Source organism: Nicotiana tomentosiformis, chromosome 12 (assembly GCF_000390325.3).
Source record: "Nicotiana tomentosiformis chromosome 12, ASM39032v3, whole genome shotgun sequence".
Taxonomy (NCBI): Eukaryota; Viridiplantae; Streptophyta; class Magnoliopsida; order Solanales; family Solanaceae; genus Nicotiana; species Nicotiana tomentosiformis.
The window spans coordinates 105,617,611-105,637,377 of record NC_090823.1 but is presented as its reverse complement, the minus strand read 5'-3'; the positions used below and the strand labels follow the sequence as shown (position 1 = coordinate 105,637,377).

The window sequence follows — 19,767 nt, the reverse complement described above, 5'->3', positions numbered from 1 at the left end:
TATTGAAAATAAAATGAAAAAATATTGCTCCTCAACATAGTTTGTTTATTTGGTGGGTCGATTTACAGATGTACAAGTTCATAGGTATCAAATTATAGTGAGGTATTAAAAGGAAACGTAGACCTAAATTATTTTCAAAAACCTATAAATTCTTGGAATAAATACAAACTTAGCTAAAAATAAGACACAATTAACCTCAATTTATTTGGGATTACGGCATAATAATAGTTGTTTTAGTATACTATTTTCACTTCTTCCCCAACACAAAAACTCAAGACGGCATAAATAAATAAATAAATAAGAAAAAAAAAAAAAAAGGTTCTTTAACTCTTGGGGCATGTGAAGATGGACTTGTCATACGATAACAATTTTTAAATACTCCATACCTTTCATTTTCCAATCAAACAATCTTTTGAAGCATTGAAAATAGCAACAAGTTTCTTTTAAAAAATCGAAGATCAAGTTTATTACGTACAAAAGAAGTATTTCAAGAACCTACTTTCTTTGTCTTTTCCCTCGTACCTATTTATCTTATTTTATACTTCATGTACAAAAATAAAACAATGAATCAATAAGGCGTCAAGTTCATTTAAATAAAAATAATAAAAAATAAAAAATATTTAGAACTTTGTTTTGCACGTTAATAAATATTAAATTATGAAAACAATCATTTCGAGGCCATAGTTGTCCTCTGGCTGAATAGAACAGCCGCTAAGTGTGAGATGGAAGGCATGGCACTTCCTTTTGGTCATAAATTGGCGCGAGCTACGTGTCACTGATAGTGAGGTGAGACCTTCAAAAATTGTGAACCTTAATAGTATTTCTTACCAAAGATGATTACATTCCAAAAATTAAAATGCAAGAGCTCTAATTAGGGCGAAAAAATCTTTTATTATATTACTACATTCCTTGATTCCAATAAATATTTTTCATGCCTAACTAGACTTGATTTATGCAAATAGAATTTCTTTCTGAAGAGAGTTTTATGACAATTTTAATGGGAATTTAAATTAATCAAGTGAATAAAATCAAAATTGAAAAACATATATAGAGAAGTGGATCCTAGTAAGAGATGTGGACCTCTAAGATAAGGGTGGTGCTGACGCGGACTCAACTATATGTAACAGACATTTGTCATCTGCCACGTTACTATGCCCTTCCGTCTTCGCCAAAAGACTGAAGATAAATATTATTTTTCTCACAATAATCATAAAATTATAATTCCTCAAATTCGAACATCATAAAATCAAACTATTTTCTCCTCCAAACTGTTTTAAAAACTAAATGAGGGAACTAAAACAGAAAATAAAATAAAATGTCCTACAGGTAGTTTAATGGTTAATAAATTGTAGTTTGAAAGCTTCACCAGTTTAAAGTTACAACAACAACAACAACGCAGTATAATTTTACTAGTGGGGTATGAGGATGGTAGTGTGTACGCAGACCTTACCCCTACCCTGGGGTAGAGATGCTGTTTCCAATAAACTCTCGGCATCCTTCCCTCCAAGAACTCCCACCTTGCTCTTGGGGTGATTCAAACTCACAACCTCTTAGTTGAAAGTGGAGGGCGCTTACTATCAGAGAAACTGACGTTGTCGATAGCAAACATCTAACAAAAGCATCGATTATTCATCTTTAATTTGTTAATGGAGTATATATTAATTCCACTCGAGGACATAAAAGAGTGCAATTACCATATTATATTATTGTCATTAAAAACAAGATCGGCCGTCCTTGTTCGTAGTGATTGCAGAAATCTCTCTCGACTACTAGATCCAAGGACTAAGTGCATCAATAGTCATTTTTAAGCCTGTTATTAAAATATATTCATAATTTATAATGTATTTAAAGATTAGTTAATTTATTTAAATTTTAAGACTACGTATCCTGTTTGGCCAAGCTTCTTTTGAGGCAAAAGTATTTTTTTGGTTAAAAGTATTTTTTTTCTAAACTTAAGGTGTTTGGCCAAGTTTTTAAAAGGAAAAAAATACCTTTGAGGAGAAGCAGAAACAATTTTGGGAAAGCGGAAATATATAGTTTCTCTCCAAAAGTATTTTTTTTAAAAGCACTTTGAGAAAAATACACGTAGAAGCAGTTTTTTAAAGCTTGGTCAAACACTAATTGATGCTCAGAAGTGCTTTCCAAATTAATTAGCCAAACACAAATCCCTTCTCACCAAAAGTACTTTTGAAAAAAAAATACTTCTCAAAATAAGTTAATTTTTGTAGCTTGGCCAAACGAGCTATTAGTGTCCTGAATTTTTGAGCTGCTAAATTGAAATTCAGGACTAAATGTCTTGAATTTCTGAACTACTAATTTAAAATTCAGGACATAAGATTCGAATTTCTGGACACAATTTTTCAACTTTAGGACATGATATTCTGAAGTTTGAATTTTGAGGTTTAAACTTTAGGACGTCGTGTCCTGAAGTTTGAACGAAATTTACTAATTTTTAAATACATTATAAATTATGAATATATTTTAAACACCAATACTTAAAAGTAGCTACCTAGTGTCATTTCCGCGGTTCAAGACTGGTAACTGGTCTCGGAAAAAAAAAAAAGAAACATTAAATGCCATTTGTTGCCTCAAAAATAAAAGAATCATGGCATCTTACTCCCTCCACAGGAGACTGTTAAAACAGAAAATGATTATTTTGCTATGCTATCTTTTCTTTTAGGAAAATTGATCATAATAAAATTACATGGTGTGTTGGGATGGTCAAGATTATTTTACCTTTAATCAAAAGTCTCGAATTCAAGCAAGTTTAAATTAGTGGAATTAGTAAACTTAATGATTGTTGGATAATTAAATAAAAATATGAAGAAAATGCTTACTTGAACACATTGCATGTACCGAGAAATAGGTGCATGACATATGCCTTTTGTTACATAAGACTAATTAATTAGCTATTATCTAATAGCATGCATTCTCAATTTATTTTATCAATTAATCGTATCCTCTTTATTTGACAATATTTTCTGTTTAATCTGTTTGAAAAAGAATAATAAATTTCTAAACTTACTAATAATTTAACTTAATTTTTTTTATTTTATCCTTTTTATAACTATATAAATACAACAATAATAACAACATACCCAGTATTATTCCACATCGTGGGGTTTGATAAGGGTCGTGTACGCAGACCTTACTCCTACCTTGTGAGGATAGAGAGGTTGTATCCAATAGACCATCGACTCAGGAAAGTATAAGCACCACATTAATGAAAATATAAACAAAAAGGGACAGTACCAAAAATCATATAAAAGCAGAATAAAAATTACAAGACAGTAAAGTGATCAACAATGAAATAAAACAACGGTTAGTCATAAAAACCTACTATCAACATAAAGCGAGAGTGCGTGCCAATACTACTGTTATGAACACTCTAAACTACCTACTCTACTACATTAATCCTCGACCTCCATACCTTCCTATCAAGGGTCATGTCCTCGGTCAACTGAAACTGCGCCATGTCTTGCCTAATCACCTCGCCCCACCTCTTCTTTGGCCTACCTCTACCTCTCCGTAGGCCCTCCAATTTCAACCTCTCACACCTTCTCACTGGGGCGTCTGTGCTCCTCCTTCTCACATGACCAAACCACCTAAGCCGCGCTCCCGCATTTTGTCCCCAATAGGGGCCACACTCACCTTGTCGCGAATAACCTCATTTCTGTTCCTATCTAACCTGGTGTGTCCGCACATCCATCTCAACATCCTCATCTCTGCTACCTTCATCTTATGGATATGAGCGATCTTGACTGGCCAACACTCGGCCCCATACAATATCGTTGGTCTGACCACCACTCTGTAGAACTTAACCTTAAGTTTCAGTGGTACCTTCTTGTCACACAAAACACCGGAAGCGAGTCTCCAATTCATCCACCCCGCACCAATACGATGAGTGAAATCTTCATCAATCTCTCCATCCCCCTGAATAATAGACCCAAGGTACTTAAAACTCCATCTCCCAGGGATGACCTGCGAGTCCAGCCTCACCTCCCCTTCCCCTCCTTGAGTCTCACCACTAAATTTACACTCCAAGTATTTTGTCTTGGTCATGCTCAATTTGAAACCTTTAGATTCCAGGGTCTGCCTCCTACCTCTAATTATGCGTTCACACCATCTCGCGTCTCGTCAATCAATACAATATCATTTGCAAATAGCATGCTCGCGTCAGTACGTTCATCACCCGAGCAAATAAAAAAGGGCTGAGTGCCGACCCCTGATGCAACCCCATCATAACTAGAAAATAGTCTGAGTTCCCACCCACTGTCCTCACTCGCGTCTTTACTCTATCATACATGTCCTTAATCAACCTAACGTAGGCAATCGGTACACCTCTAACCTCCAAACATCTCCATCAGAACTTTATCGTACGCCTTTTCTAAGTCGATGAACACCATATGCAAGTCCTTCTTTCTCTCCCTATACTGCTCTATCAATCTCCTAATAAGGTGGATGGCTTCTGTAGTTGAACGCCTCGGTATAAATCCGAACTGATTTTCGAAAATAGACATACTCCTCCTCACCCTTAGCTCTACCACTCTCTCCCAAATTTTAATAGTATGGCTAAGCAGCTTGATACCCCGATAGTTACAGCAATTTTGGATATCACCCTTGTTCTTGTATACAGGAACCATCGTGCTCCACCTCCACTCTTCGGGCATCTTCTTCTTTCTAAAAATGACATTAAATAACCTAGTGAGCCACTCCAAGCCTGCCTTGCCCGCGTTCTTCCAAAACTCCACCGGAATTTCATTCGGTCTGGTCACTTTGCCCCTGCTCATCTTACGCATAGCCCCTCAACTTCATCAACTCTAATCCGTCTACAATACCCAAAGTTACAACGACTCCCGAAGAGTTTCAAATAACCCAGTACAATACTCATGCCCCCCTCCTCGTTCCAGAGACTATGGAAGTAGATCTGCCATCTCCGCCGAATAAGCCCCCATCCAACAAAACTCTACCTTCTTCGTCCTTGATGCACTTCACTTGGTCCAAGTCACGCACCTTCTTTTTTCGCGCCTTGGCTAACCTGAACAACCTTTTATCCCCACCTCGGCCCTCGAGTTCCTCATAACTATATAAATATTATAATATATTTAAAAATTAAGACTATAAATTCCAAAAGTATTTGTTATTTCTTAAATTTTGTGTCCGATAATTTATTTAACATAAGAAATTTTTGTGAGTAATCTAATTTAGAAGTTTTTGTTATTTCTAAGACTATTAAGAAATAGCTCATGCGCGAGTAATCTAATTTCCTGCTATATATATCCAGGGGCGTTGGTTGCCGAAAAAAAGAAGAGAGAGAGATACCCAGTGGCAGGGGCGTTAAATAACCACCTTCGCCGCTTCCAAATTTCTACTTCTTTCTTCTTGGCTTCCCCTCCACTTTCCCTAGTCCAAATCACATAAGACACATGGACATATAGAGGCAGAAATTTGATCAAATATATCTAAAATAATACTCCCATTCTTTTTTTCTTTTGTTAATGATTGAGTAAACCCATGTAGTTATAAAATTACGTATAATTATCAAACGGAAAGAGTTTCTATTTCATTTCAAAAGATGTCTCTAATGGCGGCAAGGACGAGGATTACCAGAGCGCTCTGCAATTTACCGCACAAACCAAAGTTGCAGGTGGTTCTTGGAAATGGGCCTGATGGCATTTGGGTCGACCCAATTGGGAGTCCGGTGTCATCATTTTCCACGTCGGCTGCTGTTCAGTCACCGGTAGAAGAGTCGCCGTCGAGGCTATTTGGGCTAGTGAAAGAGTATGAAGATTATAGAAGGGCTTTATATGGTGGGCTTACACATAAAGCTCTTCTTGTTGATGCTGTGGGTACCCTCGTTATTCCCTCTCAGCCCATGGCTCAGGTTTGTTCATGGAATAATAATTTTTTTCAATTTAAAAATGCATGCAATGCTTAGTTTATTGAAGAATGTTAGCCTTTCTTTGAATTTCTTGATCATCTGTGCATTTTCTGCAGCTATATTTACTGCGCTATTGTAGAACCAATATTCAGTTTCTTGATTTTACCTTTTCGTTTTTCTTTTTCTTCACCTAGTTTGTGTCCAGAGGTTAGTACTTTTTGCAGTCTTCATGTTATGACTTATGAGGTATTCTTTCTTTAGAGAACTACTACAAATCAAATGCTTTGGTGTAAAGTGAACAATTTATCTTTCTACTTTTAGCATCTCTAGTTGTTCTCCTTCTGATGTAAAATTTGTTAAAGTGAAAGTAATTTTTTCTGGATCTGCTAGTGCTGCCAATTGAGAAACTACTACCCATTTATCTTCTGCTTGTAGTATGTAAATTTTTTTGGTTCCCACTCGGTGTCCGGTACCAATTTTGGGGCCCGGCTAGTTCGGATGGGAAAATGTTTCCAACCAGAATTTTTACCGGTTACGAACCCGACACCTCTCATTAAGGGTGAATAATGCTTCTAATGAAAACTTTACTAAAGAAATGATTTTTTCTCGATCTAATTTTGAAGATATAAGAGCCACAAGAGCTAGTAACTATTTTTCTTTCTGCTTGTAGTATCTCTGATATTCCTTCTCTCTACATGAAAATTTATCATATCAATAATTTTTGTAGATTTTGTTTTTTGAACCTTAGTCTCTAAGGTTTTTGTGGATTCATTGTTTACGACTTACACTCTGTGTCTCATTCCCTGACGATGTGTTTGAATAATTTGGATAATTTTTAGATATTTTGGTGCTCCTCTGTGTATGTGTGTGTGCACATATATATATTTTATATTATCTTGACTCTTTCATTATGGGCAGGCAGAGATACTACTATCTTATTGTCTTTCTGCCTCAGTTCTTAATCTCTTTTTTCCCTTACATGTTGTCTTTTTACTATTATTGAAGTTGGTTTTATGGACTTCTCTCTGTATATTCTGTTTGTCCCGTTATGTTCAGTTTGGTCTTATTCACTATATTTTAACCCTCTTGGATATTGCAGATTTATAGGCAAATTGGTGAGAAGTATGGAGTGGAGTATTCTGAAGCTGAGATATTGAAAAGATACAGATGGGCTTATGAACAGCCTTGGGTTAGATCTAGGCTCAGGTATCTGGTTTTGGTTGTAATTTATATCTACAGTAACTTGCTCCCATGTTGAAAAATATTTTGTTTCTTAAACCTTTGAAAAAAACACCATTAATCGCTGCTAATTATGCTCTGCTTAGGTTCTTTGTTGTTTGGTCCTATTCGTTTATATGCAATGTGTTTTTCTTGAAATCTTTTGCTGAAAGATTATGTTTCTCCTGGATGGAGAAATGCTATTTGGATAAGTTAAAGTTTATTGATACAAGGGGATGCTGTTCTTTCTTTCACTGTTACATTTTTTCTGCTTTGAAATGGATAATCATTAAAAACCAAGTTAAAAATTGATAGATATAGCGACAGAGGAGATTGAAACAAAAACTTACAGACAAAAAGAATAAAAGAAGTTTCGCCTGGCTTGAGAATAAGAGATACTCTCCTTGGCTAATATATGCTTGTTTGGAGAAAAGGGTATAACTTTTTTTTTCCTTGCTTTTGATTGTTGAGAGAAGTTGACTTAGCTTGCCTGCTAAAAAAATCCATATCTTTTGTTTTGATCGTTGTCTTTCTCTTGTTGATAAGATTCTAGGTTCTGAGTTAGCTTGAATAGCTTGCTCTTTAACCTTTGTGCATCCTGAGACGTGCTAATCCTCATTGTCCAGATTATTCAACGAATTTATATTGTGATCTGTTCCCTTGTGTGTTTGTCTAGTTATGTAGTACAGTATTACTTTATAAAAGTAGAATGCAAGTTTTGGTAATTCTTATTAAAAGCATGTGTCTTGGTTAATTACAAGTATCTGGTTAAACTTGTATAATCTTGAACTTCTGGAGAACTATGCCCTTCAAAAATTTTATTGTTCTCGTTCAACAATTAAATTTATTTATTTGACATCACAGTGGTAACCAAATAATTCTGTGCACATCATGGACCATAACTTTTATACACTTCATGACCGGATGTTGATATCTAATTAGTTTGAAATCATACATGGTATTGTTATAATTTGATGATGACCTTTAAATCATCTTTGATATTTGAGTGAATTTCTCATCTGCAACAGAAAAAACAGGAATTATTAATGATATGAGTTGCATGTTGCAGATATGTTAACGATGGAAGACCATTTTGGCAACATATAGTTAGTTCTTCGACTGGTTGTTCTGATTCTCAGTACTTTGAGGAGCTATATAACTACTATACTACTGAAAAGGTTGGCTCAGTTTGAGATACTGTGCTATTTCTGTTGACTGCAATTTGGTTTATAAGAAGACACTTAAATTTTCTTTTATTCGTCATTCGACAATAGGCTTGGCATCTTTGTGATCCAAATGCTGAGAGGGTATTCGATGCTCTTAGAACGGCAGGAGTAAAGTTGGCTGTAGTGTCAAATTTTGACACCCGACTGAGACCAGTGTTAAGGGCTCTGAAGTGTGATCACTGGTTTGATGCTGTAGCCGTGTCAGCTGAGGTAATGTGTTATCTTTCCTTTTGCTTCCTTTTCTTCCTTTATGATCCAACATCTGATTTTCCTTTTGGCTTTTAAACAGGTAGAAGCAGAGAAGCCTAATCCAACAATATTTTTAAAAGCTTGTGAGTTACTAGGAGTAAATCCAGAAGATGCTGTTCATGTAGGCGATGATCGTAGGAATGACATTTGGGGTGCTAGAGATGCAGGTTGTGATGCCTGGCTGTGGGGAAGTGACGTTAACTCCTTCAAAGAGGTAGGCTCTCTTTTTTGCTGTTTTTGCCATAACTTGCTTTTTTGGGTTAAGTTACCTAACAAAAGAAGAAAAAAACAAAGATCTGCTTGCATGAATTTGATTTAAATTTCATGGTAAAGTTGCTGCCATGTGACCGGAGGTCACGGATTCGAGTCGTGGAAACAACCTCTTACAGAAATGCAGGGTAAGGCTGCATACGATAAACCCTTGTGGTCCGGCCCTTCCCCGGACCCCGCGCGTAACGGGAGCTTAGTGCACCGGGCTGCCCTTTTATAATGGCTGGCAAACACTTTTGTGATCGAGCAAGAATTTCAATTTTTTGGGTTCTGAATTTTAGAACGACGACTTCAAGTGCTAATAACTTGGTTTTAAATTTTATGTGTACATATTTGATAAATTCCTTAAACAAATACATTGTTTGAGCGAAAGCTACCTCCGCCTCTGTTTGTGATGGCAATTCCAGCCGTAAATATGAGGTTAGACCGGAAGTTGGCATGCATTGTGATGTTTCTCATTTTTCCAACTCATCTTGGTAGAATCAAATGCATTGGTCCCTATTCACTAGAACTAGAATTCTTTTCATAACTAGTTGCAGTAACTTCTTAGCTCTGGCTTAATCCCAAGTGGTGCCAACAATGAGATGTATCTAAAGTTTTTTGACTCATCCTAGCTGGTACAATGTAATGGATCAGTCCCGAATCACTATAATACTTGTCATTACTAGCTACAGTAACTTCTTAGTTTCGACTAACTTTAATCTTTCGCCTGAAAATGTTGCGTGAACCTGACATTTGGCCCTGTGCAGGTTGCTCAGAGAATAGGTGTTGAGGTCTGAAAGGGTAGATTGCTCTGTTACCAAAACTTAATCGATGCTTTCAGTGTGTAAAAAGCCGCTTCTTGTGTATCTTCTCATAATCCCATGTATATATTCTGCTTTTGTAATCAGTGTGAGACAGATCACCAAGGCCTTTTGTTGGTGGGCAATGTTTAGAGTGGAATAAACAGGCTGTAGAACTTTGGTTTCTCAATGCTATATTTGTTAGTTGCCTCTCTGGTTTATTGGAGTAAGCTGGTGTTCTACCTTATTCATCTTTTCTTTCCTCACCTCAAGAGGAGATAAACAAGCAATCAAATCAAAACCAGTTAATCTGAGATGAAAAGAATGTGTAATTGACTTTGATTAAAACTTATTCAGGACAGAAATTTATGCTTTCTTTAACAAACATGCTAGACTTCTATGAAATTATTATAGAAAATAGAAGAAAAAAAATCTCAAAATTTGCAGTAACTAAAATGTGGATCCATAACCTTTCAATCCTTTACTCCTTGTCATCAACTTTAGCCTTAGCCTCTTGCTGTTAAGAAATTCAATCAAGCCTCAACAATGCAGGGTCGAGCTTTTCCATGTGATTTGTTGTGAAAAAATGTAATCTTCCCAGAGGGTCACTTATCCCAGCACTACTCCAACCGAAGCATGTTTTGCTTTAGAGTTATGACAGAATCCGGCGCAGGTATGATCGCATCCGTTATTCCTAGAATTCGAAATTCTGTTAACTTATCTCTTTTTCGGTAGAACTACGAATCATAAGGATCAAAATAAATAATCTAACGTTAATAAACAGGAAATTTCAATAAACAAAGAAAGAGAGTTTCAGCAAAAGTTGAGATGCAACCTGAGTATTTTTCAGGGGTCACCCATCCTAGTACCACTATAACCGTCACGATCCAAATTTTCCTTCGTAGGATGTCGTGACAGCACCTAAACTAGGTAAGCCTAACACTTACTGAATTAAAGACATAATTTAACCAGAACAACTACGAAGCATGAAACTGGAATTTCCATAGTAAAACCAATGATCCTAAGTGCAATACAATACCCCAAAATCGATAGTACAAGTCATACGCTCTATTGAGTTTGCTGAAAAATCCCTAAATACAATTGTTCGGAATAGAATTAAACAGTACAAGTACAATATCAGAAGGTGGCTCTGAGGCCTGCGAACGCGACGACAAGTTTACCTTGGGTCTCCACAATAATGCTCGACTAGCTAGCAAATAATCAACATTATCTGATGCACCTGGATCTGCACAAAAAAAGTGCAGAAGCGTAGTATGGGTACACCACTGTTACGACCCAAACCGTAGGGCCGCGACGGACATCTGATGCCTAACTCAACCGAGTACCAACGTAACGTATCATTCTTATCATACTATCATGGGTAAATGAACCGGAAAGGCCGTCATGAGATAACTAGAATAAAACATAAGGGAATACTAAACATAGGATGACCCAATATGATATAGAAACTTATACATGTGACATACGAGCCTATAAGACCGACATAATTATTTGTATACTCAATACATAGGCCGATAAGGCCATACAAGTATCCATATACATGTCATCTTTCTACAAGCCTCTAAGAGTACATAAATGTCATAAAGGTCGGGACAAGGCCCTGTCATACCAATCAATACATATTCAAATCATACTGACCAAATAGGCAACTCTGGAGCAAGTGGAGTGCACAAACACCTTCTGCTGAGCTGATAGCCTACTAGGAGAACTCTCAACCTGTCTATCGGGACCTGCGGGCATGAAACGCAGCGTCCCCATGCAAAAGGGATGTCAGTACAAATAAAGTACCGAGTATGTAAGGCATGAAAGAAACATGGAGTAAGAAACTCAACCTGTAACTCTGAATAGCTCTGTGAATCATGAAAATATTTATAATGTCATGCATGTGCATATAAATGCCATACCATGCATAAGTATATGCGTACATAACATCATCAAGCCTCTGAGGTCATCTCATCATATCATCTCAGCCACTGTGGGCGAAATCATCAACGTATACCAGTTGATCAGGTAGTGGTGCGTATATAATGCCATAACCTTTTTTATATCCCATATACATATAATATACACGTATATAATGCCATCTGGTCATGGGTCAATATACATGTATAAATGAATGCAATGTATAAGGAAGTAAATCTATAAGATCTCTTAGAATATCATAAGACCCATGAACAGACGATATGATAGTGGGACATATAGGGAATCAAGAACATAGGCAACCCTAGTACTTCTAGTAATAGAATTATTTGTGAAAGTTGCGTACTTGCTCATTTCTTGCATCATATGGATCATGCCAAAAAGGAAAGAAATGATAGCCTTAACATACCTTATCAAAATCTTTCCAATCACCAAGTTGAACTCGCCTCTTCGTACCTTAATCTAAAACAACAATAATAATACTATCATTAAGTTATGAAAGGTACAACTATTGCACAACGAACGACAGACTTATTTTTTATTACAACGGGCAACATCTTCCCTATAATACTTACTTACTTCAAACTCAAGATAACACCAAACACAACAATATAAACATGTATACATTATTTTTCAACCTTATATATACCACAAAATACTACAAAACAGCCCAACACACCCCAATCCCTTCATACACAAAACGACCACCGTAGTAGTGTAAAACGGCCTGAAAATATTACGATGAACGACCAGCCTACCATCCTGAATTTATGTGGTGTTTCTCCACAACCTTACTCCTCCAAAACTCTATAAAACAGTAGTAAAACACGTAGCCCAACAGCAACAAAAAACAATCCACAAAACAGTCCGCTATAAGTGAATAACTCGAACTCACGGCTTTCGATCACCGTCCCGTGAGTTCTAACTATTAGAAAATAAATTTATCAACTTTCCTTGATATTTAAACGCTTAAATACAGAAAGTAAACGTTTTCTTAACTATTAAGTACCTTCCAAAACTCAAACTACAAAGAAAAAGAGAGGCGATATAGCGATACTTACGTCATAGGGGTCGTTTTAATGTTATCGTTTCTTGATTCTGTGCCCGGGATGATAATCTTGTTTGAAGATCTTGCACAGAGCTTAAGAGTAAATTTAGGGGTCTTATTTGGTTGTGTGTTCTAGAAAATTGAAGAAAGAAACGAGATAAGGATATAAATATCCATTTTGTTTGAAAAGTCAAAAGGTGCTACTTGGCACCCTCGCATTGGTCCTTCTTCCAATGCTTATAACTTTTTATCCGAGCGTCGTATGAATGAATGGTTAAGAGAGTTGAAAACTAAATTCCAAGACCTTCAATTTGGTATATAATATGTCCCAAAAAGAACTCATATAGCACACGAAATTTATTTCTCAAAAAGCTTTGTTATAAGGCAAATCATTAGTCGGTTTTTCCGCAACTTTAATCCGATTTTTCCCAAACTTCATATTTTCTATCCAAACATCATATATAGCCATATTATGACTTTAAAATCATTTAAATCATGATTAAAAAGTCTTATATTCATCACGTCATCTTGGGACGCACATGGTGTAACAATCTTCTCCCCTTATAAACATTCGTCCTCGAATGTTAAACTCCCAGAAATCTATAGAAATTTTGGCAGAGTCTCCTCTGTAACGGTACTACTACCAACTTGTCACACAACAAACCCAACAATACAAATCCACACAGGACCACAATCATCAATAACACCAATGACCTCACACGACCAATAACAATAACTAACATAAGAATCAAGTACCATATACGTACCTAAAGGTTGTGATGTCTCAGTCTGATCCTCCTCCGAAAGTGGAAACAAGTGAGGATACCTAGTCTTCATTTCTTCTTCAGCTTCCCAAGTCATCTCCTCCAGATTATTGTTAATCCAAAGTACTTTAACCGAAGCTACAACCTTAGTTCTTAATCTCCGAACTTGCCTTACACAAAGTTAGGCAAGATATTTACCTCAAAAAAACTATATCGTTACTCTAAAATGACCTTCTCGAGTGAAACAACCTCCGGGCGGCTCAAATCTAGCCAAAATTATTTCAAATCATAAATAAAACTAATAGGAAACAATTTCGGATAATAAAGCTTCAATACTTAGCAAAAACTAAAATGTTAACCCCTGGGCCCGCACCTTGGAACCCGATAAAATTTACAAAACCCTAACATCCATTCCGATATGAGTCCAACCATACCAAAATTATCAAATTCTGATATCGAATCGCCCTTCAAATCCTCATTTCACATTTTGAAAGATTTTTACAAAATTTCCCATTTTCTTCCTTTCAATTCACTGATTTAATGATATAAATAAGTATGAAATCATGAAATATAATCATTTTCGGTTAAGGAACACTTACCCAAATCAAACTCGTAAAGAACCCCACAAAAATCACCTAAATCCGAAGTCTACAAACCAAAATATGAAGAAAATAGCAAAACCCTTGACTTATATGATTTTGCCTATGTATTTCCACTTTTGCGGACAAGATTTGCGCACCTGCGCACTCGCATTTGCGAGAAAATTCCCACATCTGCGGATTCCACTCAAAAGCTGACTTCTCGCACTTGCGGACGTTCTTCCTCTTCTGCCAGGTGCACATGCCCAAATCGCTTCTGCGCTCCAGCTCGCCTTTGCGTCCAAGATCTCACATCTGCGGAGCCGCATATGCGCACCAATTTCTGCATCTCCGAAGACTGCCAAGCCCAACCTTTCTCACTTTTGCGCCTTCATCTACTTACCTGCGACCATCTCACCTGCGCCCAGTGGTCCGCCTGTGCGACCACACCAGAACTCAGCCCAAACCAGCCTCACCTAAAAATGCTCCAATTGATCCGAAGCTCGTCCAAAACTCACCTGAGCCCCTCGGGACCTCATCCGAATATAGAAACAAGTCCTATAACATAACACATACCTACTCGATGCCTTAAATCACATCAAACAACGTCAAAGCTACGAATTGTACCTCGAATCGAACTTATGAAATTTCAAATCTTTCAACTTCTAAGACTCGTGTCGAAACATATCAAATCAACCCGGAATGACGTCAAATTTTGCATGAAAGTTTCAAATGACATAACAGAGCTAATCCAACTCTCGGAATTGCATTCCGACCACGATATCATCAAAGTCAACTCCCAGTCAAACCTTTCAACCTTCCAACTTCAACTTTCCAATTTTTGCCGAAATGCTTCAATTTATTCTACAGGCCTCCAAATCCTGACGCACGCCTAAGTCCATAATCACCATACAATATTAGAATCATCAAAATGCCATTTCGGAGTCGTCTACATAAAAGTCAAAACTCCGGTCAACTTTTACCGCTTAAGCTTCTAAAACAGGAATCCTTCTTCCAAATTGATCCCGAATCATTCGAAAACCAAATTTGACCACACACGCAAGTCGTAACACATAATACGAAGTTGTTCGAGACCTTAAGCCACCGATCGTGATGCAAATTCTCAAAATGACCGGCCGGGTCGTTACATCCTCTCCCTCTTAAACAAACATTCATCCTCGAATGTGTCAAGAACCATTCTTAAGTCATCAAATCATTGAGTGAATTACCATACATAAACCGGCGGGTGATTCTACGTCACCCTAATCCACATAGGCCCGACAACACCATCCCAACTGAAAATTATTCCTTCCGCCCTCATTGATAACCTTAGAACCAAATTTCTCACCATCCAATCATTTCTAAAAGACCCGATCCCCATATCAACACACGGTATCAGCCTCAACTAGCCGCAACAACTCATGCATACACCCACCAAGTACATCCACATGATGTTAAACATCACACATACGCCCATAACCACATCTCTGATCACAATAACTTCCCATAATCAAACCCAACACAGACAATTAACCTCATATCAGCTAGAACCTCATTCCAAACCTTCACAAAACCGACAACGAGGCAAGAAACATGAAGATTCCATGACTATTCACTCAAATCAACAAATCACACCCAACACCACTTGGGCACACATCTCGTAAGCCAAGACCCAATAAGCACAACGTGAATCTGACTAAGTGTGCAAAGATAAACACATAAGAGAACTATCAAACAAGACCGACTGGTACAACTCCCTATCAGTATCATACTACGAATTAATTTCACAAGGGAGAATCAAAACACGAGAACTAATCACACGAATCTCATCCTGATTTAAATTCCACCGCGGCACTATGATGACCCAAAATATTATTTTTAAATTTAATAGTTAATTATATATTCTAAGACCTCAAAAAGTACTATTTATTATTTCTCGACTTGCGTGCGTAGTCCGTAAAATTTTTTGGAAAGTTTTTATGTGAAAAATAAATTAAAATGTGAATTAGAGCTTTAAAACTCAGTTGAGTTGACTTTGGTCAACATTTTGAGCAAACGGACTCGGATCAGTATTTTGACAGTTCCGGTAGGTCTGTATCGTGATTTGGGACTTAGGCGTGTGCCCGAAATCAAATTCTGAGGTCCCTAGCCCGATGATCAGTCCCAACTATACCTTGTAAAAAGGACTAAGCGGTCGCTGCAAATATAATCTGATTCAAGTCTGGAGTCGAATCCCACAGGGAACTAACCTATTTACTACAACTTTTAACAATGCTAATGATAAGCTCAGACAATTTTCGGATGCAAGGTTTTTAATAGAGTATAAGTGGAATTTATTTATCTAATGAAAAATGACAACAAAATTAGCAATAATCAAGAATAAGGTTGAATTCAAAGGTAAAAAGGATCTAGGGCTATTGATTTCCCTAATTGCCGGACTAATTCCTGACACGTTAGCTATAATCTCGCTGTAATACTCTATGAGGATTATGATTTCCAGGCTACCGTAATTATCTCTCGATCAATTACGATAATTTACTAGAAGCATTCTCTCGAACTACTCTAGTTAACAATTTATGCAACTCAAAATTATCCCACCAAAGCTTCGTTATCTCTAACCCGCTTTTAAATTCAAGTAATTAATCTCTTAACTTACTCGAGAGTAGTGTTGTTCAACAACAATCTAACCAAATGTTCTTTCTCAAGCAACACATGGTAACTAGACACGATTAATCAAGGGCCCTTTCAAATAATCACAACACAACACATAGTTGAATAATCATAGAATAAGAACAGCTCAATTATATCTAAATATAGTCAAAACTTCATCCAACAATTGGTTCCATCAACCCTAGATGATGGGTTTAGCTACTCATACTAATGGATAAAAATTCACAATAACAATTCATAATAAACAATGGAAGTAAGAAGAAGAAGATGAAAACTCTTAGGAAATTCTCCGTCTTCTCTCTCTTGTTCTTGCCTCCAAAAACTCCTAAAAACAACTCTCTTTTCTCTTCTGGGCGAATTAGGCTTCATATAGGTTTAGGTTAGTCACCTTAGAAATTACATAATTGCCCCTGAGTTGTTGGCCTCCGTCCGCCCGTCCGCGGATTTCAGCCAGTGTTCTGCCTCCAATGCGCGGTCCAATTCACGGTCGACTCCGCGACCACGCACCTGGAGGGGACCTCCCCGCTTGCTTTTCTCGCTCCTTTTCGATCGGGCTAACCTTTGATTGGCCTTCCACATTCCATATTGACTCCAAAACACTCTTTAGCCTCCTCCTAGCTCGGTGTGGCTCTTGTAACACATAAGATTCTTAATTAGAGCATTTTGTTATCTTTTAGCATTCAATTATCAATCAAGTGCGGCTAATTTAGAGTATAGATAGTGTCTAAATTGCATAAATATAGCCTACTATCAACACCCCACACTTAAATCATTGCTCGTCCCCGAGCAATCAAACCACACTCTACAGAGGCCTAACTTCACTGAGCGACTTCCCTAACTCGTCACACCAAGAATATTTCACATAGTTTGAGTATACATTAGTGTAACATCTACACCTCAAGAGTAGACTCCCGCGAGCCACGCAATATTCCTAACCGGCTTACTCTATTCAGGAGTCCATACTTACCTCTCCTTCGTGAATCAAGTGCCTGCTTACTACAAAAGAAACTCATTCCACAATCAATAAAATTCACGCACACTGAGGAACTCAAAATAAACAGAATTCACTCACCCTAAAAAATGATATTCTTGTGCCATAGAAAACGCTCCATAGGCTTGCCCGTAGTGTACTACTCTACTAATTGAGCTTGTTCAGTCTAGGATCAAGTAGGACTTATTTGGCTGTAATGTAGGCTGCATGTCGGGTAGGATATATTTGGAATAATAGTGACTACACCTCCCAAGCACTTTAATACATATATTTTATAATCAAGCCCGCACTTAAGTTAAACCAAAATTTCCACCTTCAACCCCACGTAAATTACCCCACACTTCTTTGAGCATAATCACCTTAAAAGCCACCACAGAATATTACTAATCAACATGATACACTATTAACACTTGATACATTTTTTGTTCCAACAAGGTGCAACTTTCTCCTGATTTCCCTAGTTTCACTCAAAAGACCCACCAACTACCCCACACTTTATCCTTTATAGATTCATAGTAATTCAAGTGCTTACGAGAGGTAAAGGGTTCAAAAAGATGGTCAATTCAAACAAGGGCTAAGGCTTGTAATGTGGTTGCCAATGAAACAGGATTACAGGCTCAACGAGGTTAACTACGATACATAACAAATAGGTGGGTGGACTATGTATATATATGGTTCAACAAAGAAATGCCTATATCACTTCCCAGACTAAACAAGACTACTATTTCGCTTTGCAGACACACATGGCAAGTTCTAGGCATCAAATGTCGTGCATAGAACACAACAAGCCTCACACATACATGGCACATGACTCACTCCAGATCGGATCATCAAACACTTAGATCAGAGAACTTAAACCAAATGAAGAACATACAGTTTAAGGCATTCTTACAAGAGTCAACAAATGAGCCTAAGCGTCACACTAAGTACCTGCTATATTCAAGGCATTACGAAGTTAAGAGATCCTATTCTAATCCTGCCCACAACATATAAGTTCCTAACTAAAAAAAAAAAACTAACTACACCCGATTCAAATGAAACCCTTGGAAAAGAACCGTGATTTAAAGAAAAACCAAGGGGGAATTAATACACTACTACAAAAGAAAATCCACGCTCACCGCACCATTTTTTACTCTTAATAATTTTTTTTTCTTTCGAATTTAGTCCCTCAAGAAACCCGTCGAATGATATCCATCGTCGGGACAAGTCGAAAATGATTTATGTAAATAAATTACGAAACTATTCTACATACAACATACAACAAAGTATCTCCCACCCCACACTTAAAAATATATCATGTCCCCATGTCATACAAAATAAAGTAATGCGAGGTAAAGGAACTTCCCTGGTGGATCAGTCTTGATCGGAGACAATGCCAGGGTCGAGATGACACGCCCTCCCCAGCACACGCAGCCAGCCCATGATTTTCTTCTCTGACTTCGCATTTTGGGAGGCTAAGGCATCAACTCTAGTCCCAAATTCCGTGGCGGAAGTGTGCAACCCTGCCATATCCTGTTCTAAGGCTGTTATCCGTGTACTCCGTCTGACCTGGGATGGTCCTTCAGCCGCTGCAACTTGTTCCTGTGGGGGTAAGGCAGGTTCAACCTCCTCCTGCCCTTCATCGCCCTCCTCTAGCGCATCAGAATTGTAACTATGAGTTGCCCCAGGTGCCACCGAGTCTTTCCCAATGGTCACTTTGTCTGCCCGAAACTTTGCTTCTTTCTTCACCTTGCCATCCGCATTTGGGTTCTCAGGCACTCTTGTTGCCCGGCACAATCTAGTGACCAAAGAGGGGAAAAAGAACCCATACCTCTTCTGTGGTGAACAGATGAATATCTCAGACTGAATAACTTGGGCCACATCAAAATCGTGGCCATTCATGAAGCACCAGATCAAGGCAACTCTCGGACCATTTATCTTTGTGGTGTTGTGGGATGGCAGCTAGCGACTGTTGATGATGTACAACCAGCACTTTCCTTCAAAAATGAGTGAGGCAGAGTGTAGCTTCGATCCCGGCACAACCCACACTACCTCTTTGTCTGGTGCATAGATAGTTCTGAAAAACCTGTTCTATGTGATGGGTTCTCGCTTGTAAGTATCATATAAATCCTCCTCCCCATTGAATACATGCAATCGGTACACTCTCCTG

At 37.7% G+C, this 19,767-nt stretch overlaps 1 protein-coding gene and 1 long non-coding RNA gene across 2 annotated transcripts; one reads left to right on the top strand and one right to left on the bottom strand.

Moving 5' to 3' along the window:
- The first annotated feature begins 5,297 nt into the window (after positions 1 to 5,297).
- Positions 5,298 to 9,836, top strand: LOC104117659 (uncharacterized). Its single transcript, XM_009628731.4, has 6 exons — positions 5,298 to 5,884; positions 6,981 to 7,087; positions 8,169 to 8,277; positions 8,374 to 8,535; positions 8,615 to 8,788; positions 9,594 to 9,836. Exons 1-6 carry the CDS (start codon positions 5,576 to 5,578, stop codon positions 9,621 to 9,623), a joined length of 891 nt encoding a protein of 296 aa, XP_009627026.1. The 5' UTR covers positions 5,298 to 5,575; the 3' UTR covers positions 9,624 to 9,836.
- Positions 9,837 to 10,070: 234 nt separating this feature from the next.
- LOC138903498 (uncharacterized) lies at positions 10,071 to 12,734 on the bottom strand. The gene is made up of 3 exons (XR_011412670.1): positions 12,629 to 12,734; positions 11,977 to 12,029; positions 10,071 to 11,377 (listed from the first exon to the last, which is right to left on the bottom strand). It is a non-coding gene; the product is annotated as an uncharacterized lncRNA (long non-coding RNA).
- Between the last annotated feature and the right edge of the window lie 7,033 nt (positions 12,735 to 19,767).